At 44.8% G+C, this 24,000-nt stretch overlaps 1 protein-coding gene across 1 annotated transcript in view; it reads left to right on the forward strand.

Moving 5' to 3' along the window:
• The window catches only part of LOC106571038 (steroid hormone receptor ERR2), a 166,373-nt gene that overhangs the window by 68,652 nt on the left and 73,721 nt on the right, over positions 1-24,000 (forward strand). Inside the window, exons 4-5 of the mRNA XM_045695538.1 lie at positions 6,966-7,079; positions 7,511-7,672. Coding sequence (XP_045551494.1) covers positions 6,966-7,079; positions 7,511-7,672 — 276 coding nt within the window. The remainder of the gene's footprint in view (positions 1-6,965; positions 7,080-7,510; positions 7,673-24,000) is intronic.

The following is a 24,000-nucleotide window of genomic DNA, read 5'->3' on the forward strand; positions in this document are numbered from 1 at the left end:
AGCCCTATTATCTAACAACAGCTCTGAACGCTTTGTTAAAATCCCTCAGACATTACCAGCCCTATTATCTAACAACAGCTCTGAACGCTTTGTTAAAATCCCTCAGACATTACCAGCCCTATTATCTAACAACAGCTCTGAACGGTTTGTTAAAATACCTCAGACATTACCAGCCCTATTATCTAACAACAGCTCTGAACGCTTTGTTAAAATACCTCAGACATTACCAGCCCTATTATCTAACAACAGCTCTGAACGCTTTGTTAAAATACCTCAGACAGTACCAGCCCTATTATCTAACAACAGCTCTGAACGGTTTGTTAAAATACCTCAGACATTACCAGCCCTATTAATTAACAACACATCTCCTCTTCAAGGAACAAGAAGAACAAAAAGGACAATCCTTATTGATTGATTGAGTCGTACAAATGGAAAGCTCCTCTAGTGTGGCGGAGGGAGGGAGGGAGGGAGGGAGGGAGGGAGGGAGGGAGGGAGGGAGGGAGGGAGGGAGGGAGGGAGGGAGGGAGGGAGGGAGGGAGGGAGGGATCTTGATTTAGATCCGACCTGCCAGGCAACACAGAATGATCTCACTATGTTTACTGGGAAGAAACAACCGGGCCCCCCAGAGGCATCGTGGGTAATTAGGTTAGTGGATATTTGGTGGTGTTCTCAGGAAATTGAAAGACAGAAGCCTAATCGGTATCTTTTGAAAAATCTAACATTTTAAATACAAGTCACTGAAATCTCACAACTCAATTCGACTTGCGTTGGCCATTTAAAGGCTGCTTAATCAGCCTGTCTGTGCATACAGGGGGGAGACTTTTTAAAAGTGGATGGAATTAAAATAAAATGATGATGACATCTAAAATATAATTTCCCTCCAGAAATGAGCCCAATAACATATTGGTCTATATTATCAGGCTGGTGTGCTGTTTAACAATAAGCATTATCTCCTGTAGCATTATCACCTGTAGCATTATCGCCTGTACAAATATCACCTGTACAATTATCACCTGTAGCATTATCACCTGTAGCAGTATCACCTCTAGCAGTATCACCTGTACAATTATCACCTGTAGCATTATCACCTGTAGCAGTATCGCCCATAACATTATCTCTGTGGCATTATCCCCTGTGACATTATCACTTGTAACATTATCACTTGTAGCATTATCCCCGCAGCATTATCCATGTAGCAGCATAATCGCTGTAGCATTATCTATGTAGCATTATCCCCGTAGCATTATCACCCATATCATTATCCCTGTGGCATTATCACCTGTGGCATTATCACCTGTGGCATTATCCCCATAGCATTATCCCAGTAGCATTATCACCCGTGGCATTATCACCCGTAGCATTATCACACATAGCATTATCCCTGTGGCATTATCCCTGTAGCATTATCCCTGTAGCATTATCACCCGTAGCCAAACTGATGCCGCATAATGGCTATAAATAAATAATAATAGGCATTTACCCCATTGGGCTAACCATTAGCTAGATCAAGTTGAAACTTGAAGCTATCTTGTTGCTACGTTCCACTGGCACTCAGCCAACCAAGGATCATGTAGGCTACTGAATATACTGTAGGCCTAGCTGTTACACCTGACCCGTGTTACATTTAGCGGCAGGTTGCCTAGTGGTTAGAGCTGTTGGGCCGGTAACCGAAAGGTTGCTAGATTGAATCCCGAAGGTAAAAATCTGTTGTTCTGCCCCTGAACAAGGCAGTTAACCCAATGTTCCTAGGCTGTCATTGTAAATAAGAATTTGTTCTCAAATGACTTGCGTAGTTAAATAAAGTGCAGCCTAGTTACACTAGGACACTCTACAGATTTTGCTGAGAAGAGACAGAATCATTAGATCACTTGTTTTGGTACTGCCCTTTAGTAGCTTGTTTTTGGTCGGGGTTTCAGGAATGGCTGAAGAATTGTAACATTTACCTGGAGCTAACTGTGCAAATAGCACTGATGGGTGACTTGAAAAGGACAGCATTCCGGAGACGCCTCTTTACTTTTGACGTTGAGACTGGTGTTTTGCGGGTACTATTTAATGAAGATGCCAGATGAGGACTTGTGAGTCGTCTGTTTCTCAAACTAGACACTCTAATGTACTTGTCCTCTTGCTCAGTTGTGCACCGGGGCCCCCCACTCCTCTTTCTATTCTGGTTAGAGCCAGTTTGCGCTGTTCTGTGAAGGGACTAGTACGCAGAATTGTATGAGATCTTCAGTTTCTTGGCAATTTCTCACATGGAATAGCCTTCATTTCTCAGAACAAGAATAGACTTACGAGTTTCAGAAGAAAGTCCTTTACCAGACTGTAATAGTGGAGATCTCAGGACTCTGTGTGGTTCCTACCAGACTGTAATAGTGGAGCTCTCAGGACTCTGTGTGGTTCCTACCAGACTGTAATAGTGGAGCTCTCAGGACTCTGTGTGGTTCCTACCAGACTGTAATAGTGGAGTGGAGATCTCAGGACTCTGTGTGCTTCCTACCAGACTGTAATAGTGGAGCTCTCAGGACTCTGTGTGGTTCCTACCAGACTGTAATAGTGGAGCTCTCAGGTCTCTGTGTCATTCCTACTGGACTAGTTTGGGATGAGATGAGATGAGATGCAGGAAATTATCAAGCTCATCTAAAATATAGTAAAATTATGTCCAAAATGCAAAACTCAAAAATACTTTAAAATAAAAACTATACTGAACCAAATATATAAAGTGTTTTTCCCATGTTTCATGAGATATATATTTTTTATTTTACATTTATTTTACTAGGCAAGTCGATTCTTATTTACAACCACGGCCTACCAGGGAACTGTGGGTTCTGCCTTCAGGGGCAGAACGACCGATTTTTACCTTGTCAGCTCAGGGATTCAATCCAGCAACCTTTCAGTTACTGGCCCAACGTACTAACCACAAGGCTACCTGCTCTAACCACTAGGCTACCTGCTCTAACCACTAGGCTACCTGCTCTAACCACTAGGCTACCTGCTCTAACCACTAGGCTACCTGCCTCTAACCACTAGGCTACCTGCCTCTAACCACTAGGCTACCTGCTCTAACCACTAGGCTACCTGCCTCTAACCACTAGGCTACCTGCCTCTAACCACTAGCCTACCTGCCTCTAACTAATGATCATGACACAGGTGCACCTTGTGCTGGGGACAATAAAATGCCACTTTAAAATTAGTTATGTCACACAACATAATGCCACAGATGCCAAGTTTTGAGAGAGTGTGCAATTGGCATGCTGACTGCAGGAATGTCCACCAGAGCTGTTGCCAGATTTAATGCACAAACTGTCAAGAACCGTCTCAGGGGAAGCTCATCTGCGTGCTCGTTCTCCACACCAGGGTCTTGACCTGACTGGAGTTTGGCATCGTAACCAACCTTCGATGGCAACTGGCACGCTGGAGAAGTGTGCCATTCACAGATTAATCCTGGTTTCAACTGTACCGGGCAGATGGCAGACAGAGTGTACGGCGTTGTGTGGCGAGTGGTTTGTTGATGTCAATGTTTTGAACAGAGTGCCCCATGGTGGCTGTGGACTTATGCTATGGGCAGGCATAAGTTATGGACAATGAACACAATGGCATTTTAACGATGGCAATTTAAATGCACAGAGATACCGTGACGAGATCCTGGGGCTCATTGTTGTGCCGTTCATCAGCCGCCATCACCTCATGTTTCAGCATGATAATGCACGGCCCCGTGTCGCAAGGATCTGTACACAATTCCTGGTCGCTAAAATGTCCCAGTTCTTCCATGGCCTGCCTGTTCACCAGACATGTCACCCACTGAGCAAGTTTGAAAGGTCTAAATTCACATGTACAACAGAGTGTTCCAGTTCCCGCCAATATCCAGAAACTTCGCACTGAGGATTGGGACAACATTCCACAGGCCGCAATCAACAGCCTGATCAACTCTATGTGAAGGAGATGTGTCGCTCTGCACGAGGCAAATGGTGGTCACACCAGATACTGACTGGTTTTCTGATCCACGCCCGATACCTTTTTTTAAGGTATCTGTGACCCACAAATGCATATCTGTATTCCTACTCATGTGAAATCCATAGATTATGGCCTAATGCGTTTATTTAAATTGACTGATTTCATCATATGAACTGTAACTCAGTAAAATATTTGAAATTGTATAATGTCGCGTTAATAGTTTTTGCTCAGAGTATTTATTATTAATATCCCAGTTAATCATTCTGAGCCATTCAGATAGTGAAATTCAGTGATAGTGAGTGTGAGTAGTGCTAGTAGTGGTGGTCCATCCTGTCTGATGTAGGGACAGTAGTGGTGTATCCTGTCTGATGTAGGGACAGTAGTGGTCCATCCTGTCTTATGGAGGGACAGTAGTGGTCCATCCTGTCTGATGGAGGGACAGTAGTGGTCCATCCTGTCTGGTGGAGGGACAGTAGTGGTCTATCCTGTCTGATGGAGGGACAGTAGTGGTCCATCCTGTCTGACGGAGGGACAGTAGTGGTCCATTCTGTCTGGTGGAGGGACAGTAGTGGTCCATCCTGTCTGGTGGAGGGACAGCAGGGGTCCATCCTGTCTGGTGGAGGGACAGTAGTGGTCTATCCTGTCTGATGGAGGGACAGTAGTGGTCCATCCTGTCTGATGGAGGGACAGTAGTGGTCCATCCTGTCTGGTGGAGGGACAGTAGTGGTCCATCCTGTCTGGTGGAGGGACAGTAGTGGTCCATCCTGTCTGGTGGAGGGACAGCAGGGGTCCATCCTGTCTGATGGAGGGACAGTAGTGGTCCATCCTGTCTGGTTGAGGGACAGCAGGATCCATCCTGTCTGATGGAGGGACAGTAGTGGTCCATCCTGTCTGATGGTGGGACAGTAGTGATCCAACCTGTCTGATGGAGGGACAGTAGTGGTCCATCCTGTCTGATGGAGGGACAGTAGTGGTCCATCCTGTCTGGTGGAGGGACAGTAGTGGTCCATCCTGTCTGGTGGAGGGACAGTAGTGGTCCATCCTGTCTGGTGGAGGGACAGTAGTGGTCCATCCTGTCTGATGGAGGGACAGTAGTGGTCCAACCTGTCTGGTGGAGGGACAGCAGAAGGAGAAGCAGCTTGTGAGGTGAATGATGATTAGTAATATGATTACTTGTGAATCGTTTACTGGTGAAACTCTATGGAAACAGCTCTCTGAAACAACTCTATGGAAACAGCTCTCTGAAACAACTCTATGGAAACAGCTCTCTGAAACAACACTATGGAAACAGCTCTCTGAAACAACACTATGGAAACAGCTCTCTGAAACAACACTATGGAAACAGCTCTCTGAAACAACACTATGGAAACAGCTCTCTGAAACAACACTATGGAAACAGCTCTCTGAAACAACACTATGGAAACAGCTCTCTGAAACAACACTATGGAAACAGCTCTCTGAAACAACTCTATGGAAACAGCTCTCTGAAACAACACTATGGAAACAGCTCTCTGAAACAACACTATGGAAACAGCTCTCTGGAACATCACTATGGAAACAGCTCTCTGAAACAACTCTATGGAAACAGCTCTCTGGAACATCACTATGGAAACAGCTCTCTGAAACAACACTATGGAAACAGCTCTCTGGAACATCACTATGGAAACAGCTCTCTGAAACAACACTATGGAAACAGCTCTCTGAAACAACACTATGGAAACAGCTCTCTGAAACAACACTATGGAAACAGCTCTCTGAAACAACACTATGGAAACAGCTCTCTGAAACAACACTATGGAAACAGCGCTCTGGTCTTTGCTGGCCGTCGTCAAAAGAAAGACACATTGACAGACAAAGCTTTATAACGTTCCCTTTGATGGGGACAGATGCCTAACTACCCCAACATAACACTATCATTACACATTACTTTACATAGTCTGACTACCCCAACATAACACTATCATTACACATTACTTTACATAGTCTAACTCTCCAACATAACACTATCATTACACATTACTTTACATAGTCTAACTACCCCAACATACCACTATCATTACACATTACTTTATATAGTCTAACTACCCCAACATACCACTATCATTACACATTACTTTATATAGTCTAACTACCCCAACATAACACTATCATTACACATTACTTTATGTAGTCTAACTACCCCAACATAACACTATCATTACACATTACTTTATATAGTCTAACTACCCAACATAACACTATCATTACACATTACTTTATATAGTCTAACTACCCCAACATAACACTATCATTACACATTACTTTATATAGTCTAACTACCCCAACATAACACTATCATTACACATTACTTTATATAGTCTAACTACCCAACATAACACTATCATTACACATTACTTTATATAGTCTAACTACCCCAACATAACACTATCATTACACATTACTTTATATAGTCTAACTACCCCAACATAACACTATCATTACACATTACTTTATATAGTCTAACTACCCAACATAACACTATCATTACACATTACTTTATATAGTCTAACTACCCCAACATAACACTATCATTACACATTACTTTATATAGTCTAACTACCCAACATAACACTATCATTACACATTACTTTATATAGTCTAACTACCCCAATATAACACTATCATTACACATTACTTTATATAGTCTAACTACCCCAACATAACACTATCATTACACATTACTTTATATAGTCTAACTACCCAACATAACACTATCATTACACATTACTTTATATAGTCTAACTACCCCAACATAACACTATCATTACACATTACTTTATATAATGTCATATATAATGGTAGAATTTGAGCGTAACTTCAGCAGTAAGGTCCTATGCAGAGCAAGTCTCAGGGCTCATATTGAACAGGAGACGATCACATGAATCCGTAGAGTGTATTACATCATCTTTGTAATTCCCAGCATGAATCTGAAGTTTACTGTGAAATTCACATGGATGTTTTCCTGTGGTCGTTTCCAGGTGTGCGTCTGGATCGTGTGAGGGGTGGGAGACAGAAGTACAAGAGGAGAATGGGGGACACAGAGAACGGGGCCTATCTAGGCTTGACACTCCCCCCTCCTGCCAAAAAGCCACGTGAGTCACAACAATAGTTCATTTTCCTCGTTATGTCTACGTCTGTTCTACATCCTGGCTATTCCCAACCATCTAACCACACGTCTTATCTCTGTCTGTCTCTGTCTCTCTCAATTCAATGGGCTTTATTGGCATGGGAAACATATGTTAACATCTCTGTCTGTCTGTCTGTCTGTCTGTCTGTCTGTCTGTCTGTCTGTCTGTCTGTCTGTCTGTCTGTCTGTCTGTCTGTCTGTCTGTCTGTCTGTCTGTCTGTCTGCCTGCCTGCCTGCCTGCCTGCCTGCCTGTCTGTCTGCCTGTCTGTCTGTCTGTCTGTCTGTCTGTCTGTCTGTCTGTCTGTCTGTCTGTCTGTCTGTCTGTCTGTCTGTCTGTCTGTCTGTCTGTCTGTCTGTCTGTCTGTCTGTCTGTCTCTCTCATCCTCCCTTCCTCAGTGACAAAGATCGTGTCTCACCTGCTGGTGGTTGAACCAGAGAAGATCTATGCCATGCCAGACCCGACCATGCCAGACGGATACATCAAGGCCCTGACCACACTGTGTGACCTGGCTGACAGAGAACTGGTGGTTATTATCGGCTGGGCCAAACACATCCCAGGTAGGAGTACTATATTACCTAACCACATCCCAGGTAGGAGTACTATATTACCTACTATATTACCTAACCACATCCCAGGTAGGAGTACTATATTACCTAACCACATCCCAGGAAGGAGTACTATATTACCTAACCATATCCCAGGTAGGAGTACTATATTACCTAAACATATCCCAGATAGGAGTACTATATTACCTAACCATATCCCAGGTAGGGAGACTATATTACCTAACCACATCCCAGGTAGGAGTACTATATTACCTAACCACATCCCAGGTAGGGAGACTATATTCCCTAACCATATCCCAGGTAGGAGTACTATATTACCTAACCACATCCCAGGTAGGGAGACTATATTCCCTAACCATATCCCAGGTAGGAGTACTATATTACCTAACCATATCCCAGGTAGGAGTACTATATTACCTAACCATATCCCAGGTAGGGAGACTATATTACCTAACCACATCCCAGGTAGGAGTACTATATTACCTAACCACATCCCAGGTAGGGAGACTATATTCCCTAACCATATCCCAGGTAGGAGTACTATATTACCTAACCACATCCCAGGTAGGGAGACTATATTCCCTAACCATATCCCAGGTAGGGAGACTATATTACCTAACCACATCCCAGGTAGGAGTACTATATTACCTAACCATATCCCAGGTAGTGTGACTATATTACATAACCACATCCCAGGTAGGAGTACTATATTACCTAACCATATCCCAGGTAGGGAGACTATATTACCTAACCACATCCCAGGTAGGGAGACTATATTACCTAACCACATCCCAGGTAGGGAGACTATATTACCTAACAATATCCCAGGTAGGAGTACTATATTACCTAACCACATCCCAGGTAGGAGTACTATATTACCTAACCACATCCCAGGTAGGAGTACTATATTACCTAACCACATCCCAGGTAGGAGTACTATATTACCTAACCACATCCCAGGTAGGAGTACTATATTACCTAACTACATCCCAGGTAGGAGTACTATATTACCTAACCACATCCCAGGTAGGAGTATTATATTACCTAACCACATCCCAGGTAGGAGTACTATATTACCTAACCATATCCCAGGTAGGAATACTATATTACCTAACCACATCCCAGGTAGGAGTACTATATTACCTAACCACATCCCAGGTAGGAGTACTATATTACCTACTATATTACCTAACCACATCCCAGGTAGGAGTACTATATTACCTAACCACATCCCCGGTAGGAGTACTATATTACCAAACCACATCCCAGGTAGGAGTACTATATTACCTAACCATATCCCAGGTAGGGAGACTATATTACCTAACCATATCCCAGGTAGGAGTACTATATTACCTAACCATATCCCAGGTAGGAGTACTATATTACCTAACCATATCCCAGGTAGGAGTACTATATTACCTAACCATATCCCAGGTAGGAGTACTATATTACCTAACCACATCCCAGGTAGGAGTACTATATTACCTACTATATTACCTAACCACATCCCAGGTAGGAGTACTATATTACCTAACCACATCCAAGGTAGGAGTACTATATTACCAAACCACATCCCAGGTAGGAGTACTATATTACCTAACCATATCCCAGGTAGGGAGTACTATATTACCTAACCATATCCCAGGTAGGAGTCCTATATTACCTAACCATATCCCAGGTAGGAGTACTATATTACCTAACCATATCCAAGGTAGGAGTACTATATTACCTAACCATATCCCAGGTAGGAGTACTATATTACCTAACCATATCCCAGGTAGGAGTACTATATTACCTAACCATATCCCAGGTAGGAGTACTATATTTCCTAACCACATCCCAGGTAGGAGTACTATATTACCTAACCACGCCCAGGTAGGAGTACTATATTACCTAACCGCATCCCAGGTAGGAGTACTATATTACCTAACCACATCCCAGGTAGGGCTCTATGAGAGAGAGAACTGCTGTCTGTTAGCAGTATGATAATGCACGGCAGTTAGTTCTCTCTCATAGAGCCCTAACAGACAGCAGTTCTCTCTCATAGAGCCCTAACAGACAGAAGTTCTCTCTCTCATAGAGCCCTAACAGATAGCAGTTCTCTCTCATAGAGCCCTAACAGATAGCAGTTCTCTCTCTCATAGAGCTCTAACAGATAGCAGTTCTCTCTCATAGAACCCTAACAGATAGCAGTTCTCTCTCATAGAGCCCTAACAGACAGCAGTTCTCTCTCATAGAGCCCTAACAGACAGCAGTTCTCTCTCATAGAGCCCTAACAGACAGCAGTTCTCTCTCATAGAGCCCTAACAGACAGCAGTTCTCTCTCATAGAGCCCTAACAGACAGCAGTTCTCTCTCATAGAGCCCTCACAGACAGCAGTTCTCTCTCATAGAACCCTAACAGACAGCAGTTCTCTCTCATAGAGCCCTAACAGATAGCAGTTCTCTTTCATAGAGCCCTAACAGACAGCAGTTCTCTCTCATAGAGCCCTAACAGACAGCAGTTCTCCTCATAGAGCCCTAACAGATAGCAGTTCTCTCTCATAGAGCCCTAACAGACAGCAGTTGTCTCTCATAGAGCCCTAACAGATAGAAATTATCTCTCTCATAGAGCCCTAACAGACAGCAGCTGTCTCTCATAGAGCCCTAACAGATAGAAGTTCTCTCTCTCATAGAGCCCTAACAGATAGCAGTTCTCTCTCTCATAGAGCCCTAACAGACAGCAGTTCTCTCATAGAGCCCTAACAGATAGCAGTTCTCTCTCATAGAGCCCTAACAGATAGCAGTTCTCTATCATAGACCCCTAACAGATAGCAGTTCTCTCTCATAGAGCCCTAACAGATAGCAGTTCTATCATAGAGCCCTAACAGATAGCAGTTCTCTCTCATAGAGCCCTAACAGATAGCAGTTCTCTCTCTCATAGAGCTCTAACAGATAGCAGTTCTCTCTCATAGAACCCTAACAGATAGCAGTTCTCTCTCATAGAGCCCTAACAGACAGCAGTTCTCTCTCATAGAGCCCTAACAGACAGCAGTTCTCTCTCATAGAGCCCTAACAGACAGCAGTTCTCTCTCATAGAGCCCTAACAGACAGCAGTTCTCTCTCATAGAGCCCTCACAGACAGCAGTTCTCTCTCATAGAACCCTAACAGACAGCAGTTCTCTCTCATAGAGCCCTAACAGATAGCAGTTCTCTTTCATAGAGCCCTAACAGACAGCAGTTCTCTCTCATAGAGCCCTAACAGACAGCAGTTCTCCTCATAGAGCCCTAACAGAAAGCAGTTCTCTCTCATAGAGCCCTAACAGACAGCAGTTGTCTCTCATAGAGCCCTAACAGATAGAAAATATCTCTCTCATGGAGCCCTAACAGACAGCAGTTCTCTCTCATAGAGCCCTAACAGACAGCAGTTGTCTCTCATAGACCCCTAACAGATAGCAGTTCTCTCTCATAGAGCCCTAACAGACAGCAGTTGTCTCTCATAGAGCCCTAACAGATAGCAGTTCTCTCTCTCATAGAGCCCTAACAGACAGCAGTTCTCTCTCATAGAGCCCTAACAGATAGCAGTTCTCTCTCTCATAGAGCCCTGACAGACAGCAGTTCTCTCTCTCATAGAGCTCTAACAGACTGCAGTTCTCTCTCATAGAGCCCTAACAGACAGCAGTTCTCTTCCTCATAGAGCCCTAACAGACAGCAGTTCTCTCTCTCATAGAGCCCTAACAGACAGCAGTTCTCTCATAGAGCCCTAACAGATAGCAGTTCTCTCTCATGGAGCCCTAACAGACAGCAGTTCTCTCATAGAGCCCTAACAGACAGCAGTTCTCTCTCATAGAGCCCTAACAGACAGTAGTTCTCTTTCTCATAACGCCCTAACAGACAGCAGTTCTAACTCATAGAGCCCTAACAGACAGCAGTTCTCTTCCTCATAGAGCCCTAACAGACAGCAGTTCTCTCTCTCATAGAGCCCTAACAGACAGCAGTTCTCTCATAGAGCCCTAACAGATAGCAGTTCTCTCTCTCATAGAGCTCTAACAGATAGCAGTTCTCTCTCATAGAACCCTAACAGATAGCAGTTCTCTCTCATAGAGCCCTAACAGATAGCAGTTCTCTCTCATAGAGCCCTAACAGACAGCAGTTCTCTCTCATAGAGCACTAACAGACAACAGTTCTCTCTCATAGAGCCCTAACAGACAGCAGTTCTCTCTCATAGATCCCTCACAGACAGCAGTTCTCTCTCATAGAACCCTAACAGACAGCAGTTCTCTCTCATAGAGCCCTAACAGATAGCAGTTCTCTTTCATAGAGCCCTAACAGACAGCAGTTCTCTCTCATAGAGCCCTAACAGACAGCAGTTCTCCTCATAGAGCCCTAACAGATAGCAGTTCTCTCTCATAGAGACCTAACAGACAGCAGTTGTCTCTCATAGAGCCCTAACAGATATACATTATCTCTCTCATAGAGCCCTAACAGACAGCAGCTGTCTCTCATAGAGCCCTAACAGATAGAAGTTCTCTCTCTCATAGAGCCCTAACAGATAGCAGTTCTCTCTCTCATAGAGCCCTAACAGACAGCAGTTCTCTCATAGAGCCCTAACAGATAGCAGTTCTCTCTCATAGAGCCCTAACAGATAGCAGTTCTATCATAGAGCCCTAACAGATAGCAGTTCTCTCTCATAGAGCCCTAACAGATAGCAGTTCTCTCTCTCATAGAGCTCTAACAGATAGCAGTTCTCTCTCATAGAACCCTAACAGATAGCAGTTCTCTCTCATAGAGCCCTAACAGATAGAAATTATCTCTCTCATAGAGCCCTAACAGACAGCAGCTGTCTCTCATAGAGCCCTAACAGATAGAAGTTCTCTCTCTCATAGAGCCCTAACAGATAGCAGTTCTCTCTCTCATAGAGCCCTAACAGACAGCAGTTCTCTCATAGAGCCCTAACAGATAGCAGTTCTCTCTCATAGAGCCCTAACAGATAGCAGTTCTCTTTCATAGAGCCCTAACAGACAGCAGTTCTCTCTCATAGAGCCCTAACAGACAGCAGTTCTCCTCATAGAGCCCTAACAGATAGCAGTTCTCTCTCATAGAGCCCTAACAGACAGCAGTTGTCTCTCATAGAGCCCTAACAGATAGAAATTATCTCTCTCATAGAGCCCTAACAGTCAGCAGCTGTCTCTCATATAGCCCTAAGAGATAGAAGTTCTCTCTCTCATAGAGCCCTAACAGATAGCAGTTCTCTCTCTCATAGAGCCCTAACAGACAGCAGTTCTCTCATAGAGCCCTAACAGATAGCAGTTCTCTCTCATAGAGCCCTAACAGATAGAAGTTCTCTTTCATAGAGCCCTAACAGACAGCAGTTCTCTCTCATAGAGCCCTAACAGACAGCAGTTCTCCTCATAGAGCCCTAACAGATAGCAGTTCTCTCTCATAGAGCCCTAACAGACAGCAGTTGTCTCTCATAGAGCCCTAACAGATAGCAGTTCTCTCATAGAGCCCTAACAGATAGCAGTTCTCTCTCATAGAGCCCTAACAGATAGAAGTTCTCTTTCATAGAGCCCTAACAGACAGCAGTTCTCTCTCATAGAGCCCTAACAGACAGCAGTTCTCCTCATAGAGCCCTAACAGATAGCAGTTCTCTCTCATAGAGCCCTAACAGACAGCAGTTGTCTCTCATAGAGCCCTAACAGATAGAAATTATCTCTCTCATAGAGCCCTAACAGACAGCAGCTGTCTCTCATAGAGCCCTAACAGACAGCAGTTCTCTTCCTCATAGAGCCCTAACAGACAGCAGTTCTCTCTCTCATAGAGCCCTAACAGACAGCAGTTCTCTCATAGAGCCCTAACAGATAGCAGTTCTCTCTCATGGAGCCCTAACAGACAGCAGTTCTCTCATAGAGCCCTAACAGACAGCAGTTCTCTCTCATAGAGCCCTAACAGACAGTAGTTCTCTTTCTCATAACGCCCTAACAGACAGCAGTTCTAACTCATAGAGCCCTAACAGACAGCAGTTCTCTTCCTCATAGAGCCCTAACAGACAGCAGTTCTCTCTCTCATAGAGCCCTAACAGAAAGCAGTTCTCTCATAGAGCCCTAACAGATAGCAGTTCTCTCTCTCATAGAGCTCTAACAGATAGCAGTTCTCTCTCATAGAACCCTAACAGATAGCAGTTCTCTCTCATAGAGCCCTAACAGATAGCAGTTCTCTCTCATAGAGCCCTAACAGACAGCAGTTCTCTCTCATAGAGCACTAACAGACAACAGTTCTCTCTCATAGAGCCCTAACAGACAGCAGTTCTCTCTCATAGATCCCTCACAGACAGCAGTTCTCTCTCATAGAACCCTAACAGACAGCAGTTCTCTCTCATAGAGCCCTAACAGATAGCAGTTCTCTTTCATAGAGCCCTAACAGACAGCAGTTCTCTCTCATAGAGCCCTAACAGACAGCAGTTCTCCTCATAGAGCCCTAACAGATAGCAGTTCTCTCTCATAGAGAACTAACAGACAGCAGTTGTCTCTCATAGAGCCCTAACAGATATAAATTATCTCTCTCATAGAGCCCTAACAGACAGCAGCTGTCTCTCATAGAGCCCTAACAGATAGAAGTTCTCTCTCTCATAGAGCCCTAACAGATAGCAGTTCTCTCTCTCATAGAGCCCTAACAGACAGCAGTTCTCTCATAGAGCCCTAACAGATAGCAGTTCTCTCTCATAGAGCCCTAACAGATAGCAGTTCTATCATAGAGCCCTAACAGATAGCAGTTCTCTCTCATAGAGCCCTAACAGATAGCAGTTCTCTCTCTCATAGAGCTCTAACAGATAGCAGTTCTCTCTCATAGAACCCTAACAGATAGCAGTTCTCTCTCATAGAGCCCTAACAGATAGAAATTATCTCTCTCATAGAGCCCTAACAGACAGCAGCTGTCTCTCATAGAGCCCTAACAGATAGAAGTTCTCTCTCTCATAGAGCCCTAACAGATAGCAGTTCTCTCTCTCATAGAGCCCTAACAGACAGCAGTTCTCTCATAGAGCCCTAACAGATAGCAGTTCTCTCTCATAGAGCCCTAACAGATAGCAGTTCTCTTTCATAGAGCCCTAACAGATAGCAGTTCTCTCTCATAGAGCCCTAACAGACAGCAGTTCTCCTCATAGAGCCCTAACAGATAGCAGTTCTCTCTCATAGAGCCCTAACAGACAGCAGTTGTCTCTCATAGAGCCCTAACAGATAGAAATGATCTCTCTCATAGAGCCCTAACAGACAGCAGCTGTCTCTCATAGAGCCCTAAGAGATAGAAGTTCTCTCTCTCATAGAGCCCTAACAGATAGCAGTTCTCTCTCTCATAGAGCCCTAACAGACAGCAGTTCTCTCATAGAGCCCTAACAGATAGCAGTTCTCTCTCATAGAGCCCTAACAGATAGAAGTTCTCTTTCATAGAGCCCTAACAGACAGCAGTTCTCTCTCATAGAGCCCTAACAGACAGCAGTTCTCCTCATAGAGCCCTAACAGATAGCAGTTCTCTCTCATAGAGCCCTAACAGACAGCAGTTGTCTCTCATAGAGCCCTAACAGATAGAAATTATCTCTCTCATAGAGCCCTAACAGACAGCAGCTGTCTCTCATAGAGCCCTAACAGATAGAAGTTCTCTCTCTCATAGAGCCCTAACAGATAGCAGTTCTCTCTCTCATAGAGCCCTAACAAACAGCAGTTCTCTCATAGAGCCCTAACAGATAGCAGTTCTCTCTCATAGAGCCCTAACAGATAGCAGTTCTATCATAGACCCCTAACAGATAGCAGTTCTCTCTCATAGAGCCCTAACAGATAGCAGTTCTATCATAGAGCCCTAACAGATAGCAGTTCTCTCTCATAGAGCCCTAACAGACAGCAGTTCTCTCTCATAGAGCCCTAACAGATAGCAGTTCTCTCTCATAGAGCCCTAACAGATAGCAGTTCTCTCTCATAGAGCCCTAACAGACAGCAGTTCTCTCTCATAGAGCCCGAACAGACAGCAGTTGTCTCTCATAGACCCCTAACAGATAGCAGTTCTCTCTCATAGAGCCCTAACAGACAGCAGTTGTCTCTCATAGAGCCCTAACAGATAGCAGTTCTCTCTCTCATAGAGCCCTAACAGACAGCAGTTCTCTCTCATAGAGCCCTAACAGATAGCAGTTCTCTCTCTCATAGAGCCCTAACAGACAGCAGTTCTCTCTCTCATAGAGCCCTAACAGACAGCAGTTCTCTCTCATAGAGCCCTAACAGACAGCAGTTCTCTTCCTCATAGAGCCCTAACAGACAGCAGTTCTCTCTCTCATAGAGCCCTAACAGACAGCAGTTCTCTCATAGAGCCCTAACAGATAGCAGTTCTCTCTCATGGAGCCCTAACATACAGCAGTTCTCTCTCATAGAGCCCTAACAGACAGCAGTTCTCTCATAGAGCCCTAACAGACAGCAGTTCTCTCTCATAGAGCCCTAACAGACAGTAGTTCTCTTTCTCATAACGCCCTAACAGACAGCAGTTCTCTCTCATAGAGCCCTAACAGACAGCAGTTCTCTTCCTCATAGAGCCCTAACAGACAGCAGTTCTCTCTCTCATAGAGCCCTAACAGACAGCAGTTCTCTCATAGAGCCCTAACAGATAGCAGTTCTCTCTCTCATAGAGCTCTAACAGATAGCAGTTCTCTCTCATAGAACCCTAACAGATAGCAGTTCTCTCTCATAGAGCCCTAACAGATAGCAGTTCTCTCTCATAGAGCCCTAACAGACAGCAGTTCTCTCTCATAGAGCCCTAACAGACAGCAGTTCTCTCTCATAGAGCCCTAACAGACAGCAGTTCTCTCTCATAGAGCCCTCACAGACAGCAGTTCTCTCTCATAGAACCCTAACAGACAGCAGTTCTCTCTCATAGAGTCCTAACAGATAGCAGTTCTCTTTCATAGAGCCCTAACAGACAGCAGTTCTCTCTCATAGAGCCCTAACAGACAGCAGTTCTCCTCATAGAGCCCTAACAGATAGCAGTTCTCTCTCATAGAGCACTAACAGACAGCAGTTGTCTCTCATAGAGCCCAAACAGATATAAATTATCTCTCTCATAGAGCCCTAACAGACAGCAGCTGTCTCTCATAGAGCCCTAACAGATAGAAGTTCTCTCTCTCATAGAGCCCTAACAGATAGCAGTTCTCTCTCTCATAGAGCCCTAACAGACAGCAGTTCTCTCATAGGGCCCTAACAGATAGCAGTTCTCTCTCATAGAGCCCTAACAGATAGCAGTTCTCTCTCATAGAGCCCTAACAGATAGCAGTTCTCTCTCTCATAGAGCTCTAACAGATAGCAGTTCTCTCTCATAGAACCCTAACAGATAGCAGTTCTCTCTCATAGAGCCCTAACAGATAGCAGTTCTCTCTCATAGAGCCCTAACAGATAGAAATTATCTCTCTCATAGAGCCCTAACAGACAGCAGCTGTCTCTCATAGAGCCCTAACAGGTAGAAGTTCTCTCTCTCATAGAGCCCTAACAGATAGCAGTTCTCTCTCTCATAGAGCCCTAACAGACAGCAGTTCTCTCATAGAGCCCTAACAGATAGCAGTTCTCTCTCATAGAGCCCTAACAGATAGCAGTTCTATCTTAGACCCCTAACAGATAGCAGTTATCTCTCATAGAGCCCTAACAGATAGCAGTTCTATCATAGAGCCCTAACAGATAGCAGTTCTCTCTCATAGAGCCCTAACAGACAGCAGTTCTCTCTCATAGAGCCCTAACAGATAGCAGTTCTCTCTCATAGAGCCCTAACAGATAGCAGTTCTCTCTCATAGAGCCCTAACAGACAGCAGTTCTCTCTCATAGAGCCCTAACAGACAGCAGTTGTCTCTCATAGACCCCTAACAGATAGCAGTTCTCTCTCATAGAGCCCTAACAGACAGCAGTTGTCTCTCATAGAGCACTAACAGATAGCAGTTCTCTCTCTCATAGAGCCCTAACAGACAGCAGTTCTCTCTCATAGAGCCCTAACAGATAGCAGTTCTCTCTCTCATAGAGCCCTAACAGACAGCAGTTCTCTCTCTCATAGAGCCCTAACAGACAGCAGTTCTCTGTCATAGAGCCCTAACAGACAGCAGTTCTCTTCCTCATAGAGCCCTAACAGACAGCAGTTCTCTCTCTCATAGAGCCCTAACAGAAAGCAGTTCTCTCATAGAGCCCTAACAGATAGCAGTTCTCTCTCATGGAGCCCTAACATACAGCAGTTCTCTCTCATAGAGCCCTAACAGACAGCAGTTCTCTCATAGAGCCCTAACAGACAGCAGTTCTCTCTCATAGAGCCCTAACAGACAGCAGTTCTCTTTCTCATAACGCCCTAACAGACATCAGTTCTCTCTCATAGAGCCCTAACAGACAGCAGTTCTCTTCCTCATAGAGCACTAACAGACTGCAGTTCTCTCTCTCATAGAGCCCTAACAGATAGCAGTTCTCTTTCATAGAGCCCTAACAGACAGCAGTTCTCTCTCATAGAGCCCTAACAGACAGCAGTTCTCCTCATAGAGCCCTAACAGATAGCAGTTCTCTCTCATAGAGCCCTAACAGACAGCAGTTGTCTCTCATAGAGCCCTAACAGATAGAAATTATCTCTCTCACAGAGCCCTAACAGACAGCAGCTGTCTCTCATAGAGCCCTAACAGATAGAAGTTCTCTCTCTCATAGAGCCCTAACAGATAGCAGTTCTCTCTCTCGTAGAGCCCTAACAGACAGCAGTTCTCTCATAGAGCCCTAACAGATAGCAGTTATCTCTCATAGAGCCCTAACAGATAGCAGTTCTATCATAGACCCCTAACAGATAGCAGTTCTCTCTCATAGAGCCCTAACAGATAGCAGTTCTATCATAGAGCCCTAACAGATAGCAGTTCTCTCTCATAGACCCCTAACAGATAGCAGTTCTCTCTCTCATAGAGCTCTAACAGATAGCAGTTCTCTCTCATAGAACCCTAACAGATAGCAGTTCTCTCTCATTAGAGCCCTAACAGATAGCAGTTCTCTCTCATAGAGCCCTAAAAGACAGCAGTTCTCTCTCAAAGAGCCCTAACAGACAGCAGTTCTCTCTCATAGAGCCCTAACAGACAGCAGTTCTCTCTCATAGAGCCCTCACAGACAGCAGTTCTCTCTCATAGAACCCTAACAGACAGCAGTTCTCTCTCATAGAGCCCTAACAGATAGCAGTTCTCTTTCATAGAGCCCTAACAGACAGCAGTTCTCTCTCATAGAGCCCTAACAGACAGCAGTTCTCTCTCATAGAGCCCTAACAGACAGCAGTTGTCTCTCATAGAGCCCTAACAGATAGCAGTTCTATCATAGACCCCTAACAGATAGCAGTTCTCTCTCATAGAGCCCTAACAGATAGCAGTTCTATCATAGAGCCCTAACAGATAGCAGTTCTCTCTCATAGAGCCCTAACAGACAGCAGTTCTCTCTCATAGAGCCCTAACAGATATCAGTTCTCTCTCATAGAGCCCTAACAGATAGCAGTTCTCTCTCATACAGCCCTAACAGACAGCAGTTCTCTCTCATAGAGCCCTAACAGACAGCAGTTGTCTCTCATAGACCCCTAACAGATAGCAGTTCTCTCTCATAGAGCCCTAACAGACAGCAGTTGTCTCTCATAGAGCCCTAACAGATAGCAGTTCTCTCTCTCATAGAGCACTAACAGACAGCAGTTCTCTCTCATAGAGCCCTAACAGATAGCAGTTCTCGCTCTCATAGAGCCCTAACAGACAGCAGTTCTCTCTCTCATAGAGCCCTAACAGACAGCAGTTCTAACTCATAGAGCCCTAACAGACAGCAGTTCTCTTCCTCATAGAGCCTTAACAGACAGCAGTTCTCTCATAGAGCCCTAACAGATAGCAGTTCTCTCTCATAGAGCCCTAACAGATAGCAGTTCTCTCTCATAGAGCACTAACAGATAGCAGTTCTCTCTCATAGAGCCCTAACAGACAGCAGTTCTCTCTCATAGAGCCCTAACAGACAGCAGTTGTCTCTCATAGACCCCTAACAGATAGCAGTTCTCTCTCATAGAGCCATAACAGATAGCAGTTCTATCATAGAGCCCTAACAGATAGCAGATCACTCTCATAGAGCCCTAACAGACAGCAGTTCTCTCTCATAGAGCCCTAACAGATAGCAGTTGTCTCTCATAGAGCCCTAACAGATAGCAGTTCTCTCTCTCATAGAGCCCTAACAGACAGCAGTTCTCTCTCATAGAGCCCTAACAGATAGCAGTTCTCTCTCTCATAGAGCCCTAACAGACAGCAGTTCTCTCTCTCATAGAGCCCTAACAGACAGCAGTTCTCTCTCATAGAGCCCTAACAGACAGCAGTTCTCTCTCATAGAGCCCTCACAGACAGCAGTTCTCTCTCATAGAACCCTAACAGACAGCAGTTCTCTCTCATAGAGCCCTAACAGACAGCAGTTCTCTTTCATAGAGCCCTAACAGACAGCAGTTCTCTCTCATAGAGCCCTAACAGACAGCAGTTCTCCTCATAGAGCCCTAAATGATAGCAGTTCTCTCTCATAGAGCCCTAACAGACAGCAGTTGTCTCTCATAGAGCCCTAACAGATAGAAATTATCTCTCTCATAGAGCCCTAACAGACAGCAGCTGTCTCTCATAGAGCCCTAACAGATAGAAGTTCTCTCTCCCATAGAGCCCTAACAGATAGCAGTTATCTCTCTCATAGAGCCCTAACAGACAGCAGTTCTCTCATAGAGCCCTAACAGATAGCAGTTATCTCTCATAGAGCCCTAACAGATAGCAGTTGTATCATAGACCCCTAACAGATAGCAGTTCTCTCTCTTAGAGCCCTAACAGGTAGCAGTTCTATCATAGAGCCCTAACAGATAGCAGTTCTCTCTCATAGAGCCCTAACAGATAGCAGTTCTCTCTCTCATAGAGCTCTAACAGATAGCAGTTCTCTCTCATAGAACCCTAACAGATAGCAGTTCTCTCTCATAGAGCCCTAACAGATAGCAGTTCTCTCTCATAGAGCCCTAACAGACAGCAGTTCTCTCTCATAGAGCCCTAACAGACAGCAGTTCTCTCTCATAGAGCCCTAACAGACAGCAGTTCTCTCTCATAGAGCCCTCACAGACAGCAGTTCTCTCTCATAGAACCCTAACAGACAGCAGTTCTCTCTCATAGAGCCCTAACAGATAGCAGTTCTCTTTCATAGAGCCCTAACAGACAGCAGTTCTCTCTCATAGAGCCCTAACAGACAGCAGTTCTCCTCATAGAGCCCTAACAGATAGCAGTTCTCTCTCATAGAGCCCTAACAGACAGAAGTTGTCTCTCATAGAGCCCTAACAGATAGAAATTATCTCTCTCATAGAGCCCTAACAGACAGCAGCTGTCTCTCATAGAGCCCAAACAGATAGAAGTTCTCTCTCTCATAGAGCCCTAACAGATAGCAGTTCTCTCTCTCATAGAGCCCTAACAGACAGCAGTTCTCTCATAGAGCCCTAACAGATAGCAGTTCTCTCTCATAGAGCCCTAACAGATAGCAGTTCTATCATAGACCCCTAACAGATAGCAGTTCTCTCTCATAGAGCCCTAACAGATAGCAGTTCTATCATAGAGCCCTAACAGATAGCAGTTCTCTCTCATAGAGCCCTAACAGACAGCAGTTCTCTCTCATAGAGCCCTAACAGATAGCAGTTCTCTCTCATAGAGCCCTAACAGACAGCAGTTCTCTCTCTCATAGAGCCCTAACAGACAGCAGTTATCTCATAGAGCCCTAACAGATAGCAGTTCTCTCTCATGGAGCCCTAACAGACAGCAGTTCTCTCTCATAGAGCCCTAACAGACAGCAGTTCTCTCATAGAGCCCTAACAGACAGTAGTTCTCTCTCATAGAGCCCTAACAGACAGCAGTTCTCTTTCTCATAACGCCCTAACAGACAGCAGTTCTCTCTCATAGAGCCCTAACAGACAGCAGTTCTCTTCCTCATAGAGCCCTAACAGACAGCAGTTCTCTCTCTCATAGAGCCCTAACAGACAGCAGTTCTCTCATAGAGCCCTAACAGATAGCAGTTCTCTCTCTCATAGAGCTCTAACAGATAGCAGTTCTCTCTCATAGAACCCTAACAGATAGCAGTTCTCTCTCATAGAGCCCTAACAGATAGCAGTTCTCTCTCATAGAGCCCTAACAGACAGCAGTTCTCTGTCATAGAGCCCTCACAGATAGCAGTTCTCTCTCATAGAACCCTAACAGACAGCAGTTCTCTCTCATAGAGCCCTAACAGATAGCAGTTCTCTTTCATAGAGCCCTAACAGACAGCAGTTCTCTCTCATAGAGCCCTAACAGACAGCAGTTCTCCTCATAGAGCCCTAACAGATAGCAGTTCTCTCTCATAGAGCCCTAACAGACAGCAGTTGTCTCTCATAGAGCCCTAACAGATAGAAATTATCTCTCTCATAGAGCCCTAACAGACAGCAGCTGTCTCTCATAGAGCCCTAACAGATATAAGTTCTCTCTCTCATAGAGCCCTAACAGACAGCAGTTCTCTCATAGAGCCCTAACAGATAGCAGTTCTCTCTCATAGAGCCCTAACAGATAGCAGTTCTATCATAGACCCCTAACAGATAGCAGTTCTCTCTCATAGAGCCCTAACAGATAGCAGTTCTCTCTCATAGAACCCTAACAGATAGCAGTTCTCTCTCTCATAGAGCCCTAACAGACAGCAGTTCTCTCATAGAGCCCTAACAGATAGCAGTTCTCTCTCATAGAGCCCTAACAGATAGCAGTTCTCTCTCATAGAGCCCTAACAGATAGCAGTTCTATCATAGACCCCTAACAGATAGCAGTTCTCTCTCATAGAGCCCTAACAGATAGCAGTTCTCTCTCATAGAACCCTAACAGATAGCAGTTCTCTCTCATAGAGCCCTAACAGATAGCAGTTCTCTCTCATAGAGCCCTAACAGACAGCAGTTCTCTCTCATAGAGCCCTAACAGACAGCAGTTCTCTCTCATAGAGCCCTAACAGACAGCAGTTCTCTCTCATAGAGCCCTCACAGACAGCAGTTCTCTCTCATAGAACCCTAACAGACAGCAGTTCTCTCTCATAGAGCCCTAACAGATAGCAGTTCTCTTTCATAGAGCCCTAACAGACAGCAGTTCTCTCTCATAGAGCCCTAACAGACAGCAGTTACATTTACATTTACATTTTAGTCATTTAGCAGACGCTCTTATCCAGAGCGACTTACAGTAGTGAATGCATAGATTTCATTTCATGCATTTTTTTGTACTGGCCCCCCGTGGGAATCGAACCCACAACCCTGGCGTTGCAAACACCATGCTCTACCAACTGAGCCACAGGGAAGGCCAGTTCTCCTCATAGAGCCCTAACAGATAGCAGTTCTCTCTCATAGAGCCCAAACAGACAGCAGTTGTCTCTCATAGAGCCCTAACAGATAGAAATTATCTCTCTCATAGAGCCCTAACAGACAGCAGCTGTCTCTCATAGAGCCCTAACAGATAGAAGTTCTCTCTCTCATAGAGCCCTAACAGATAGCAGTTCTCTCTCTCATAGAGCCCTAACAGACAGCAGTTCTCTCATAGAGCCCTAACAGATAGCAGTTCTCTCTCATAGAGCCCTAAACAGATAGCAGTTCTATCATAGACCCCTAACAGATAGAAGTTCTCTCTCATAGAGCCCTAACAGATAGCAGTTCTATCATAGAGCCCTAACAGATAGCAGTTCTCTCTCATAGAGCCCTAACAGACAGCAGTTCTCTCTCATAGAGCCCTCACAGATAGCAGTTCTCTCTCATAGAGCCCTAACAGATAGCAGTTCTCTCTCATAGAGCCCTAACAGATAGCAGTTCTCTCTCATAGAGCCCTAACAGACAGCAGTTCTCTCTCATAGAGCCCTAACAGACAGCAGTTGTCTCTCATAGACCCCTAACAGATAGCAGTTCTCTCTCATAGAGCCCTAACAGATAGCAGTTCTATCATAGAGCCCTAACAGATAGCAGTTCTCTCTCATAGAGCCCTAACAGACAGCAGTTCTCTCTCATAGAGCCCTAACAGATAGCAGTTGTCTCTCATAGAGCCCTAACAGATAGCAGTTCTCTCTCTCATAGAGCCCTAACAGACAGCAGTTCTCTCTCATAGAGCCCTAACAGATAGCAGTTCTCTCTCTCATAGAGCCCTAACAGACAGCAGTTCTCTCTCTCATAGAGCCCTAACAGACAGCAGTTCTCTCTCATAGAGCGCTAACAGACAGCAGTTCTCTTCCTCATAGAGCCCTAACAGACAGCAGTTCTCTCTCTCATAGAGCCCTCACAGACAGCAGTTCT

The sequence above is a fragment of the Salmo salar genome, chromosome ssa15 (assembly GCF_905237065.1).
Source record: "Salmo salar chromosome ssa15, Ssal_v3.1, whole genome shotgun sequence".
NCBI lineage: Eukaryota > Metazoa > Chordata > Actinopteri > Salmoniformes > Salmonidae > Salmo > Salmo salar.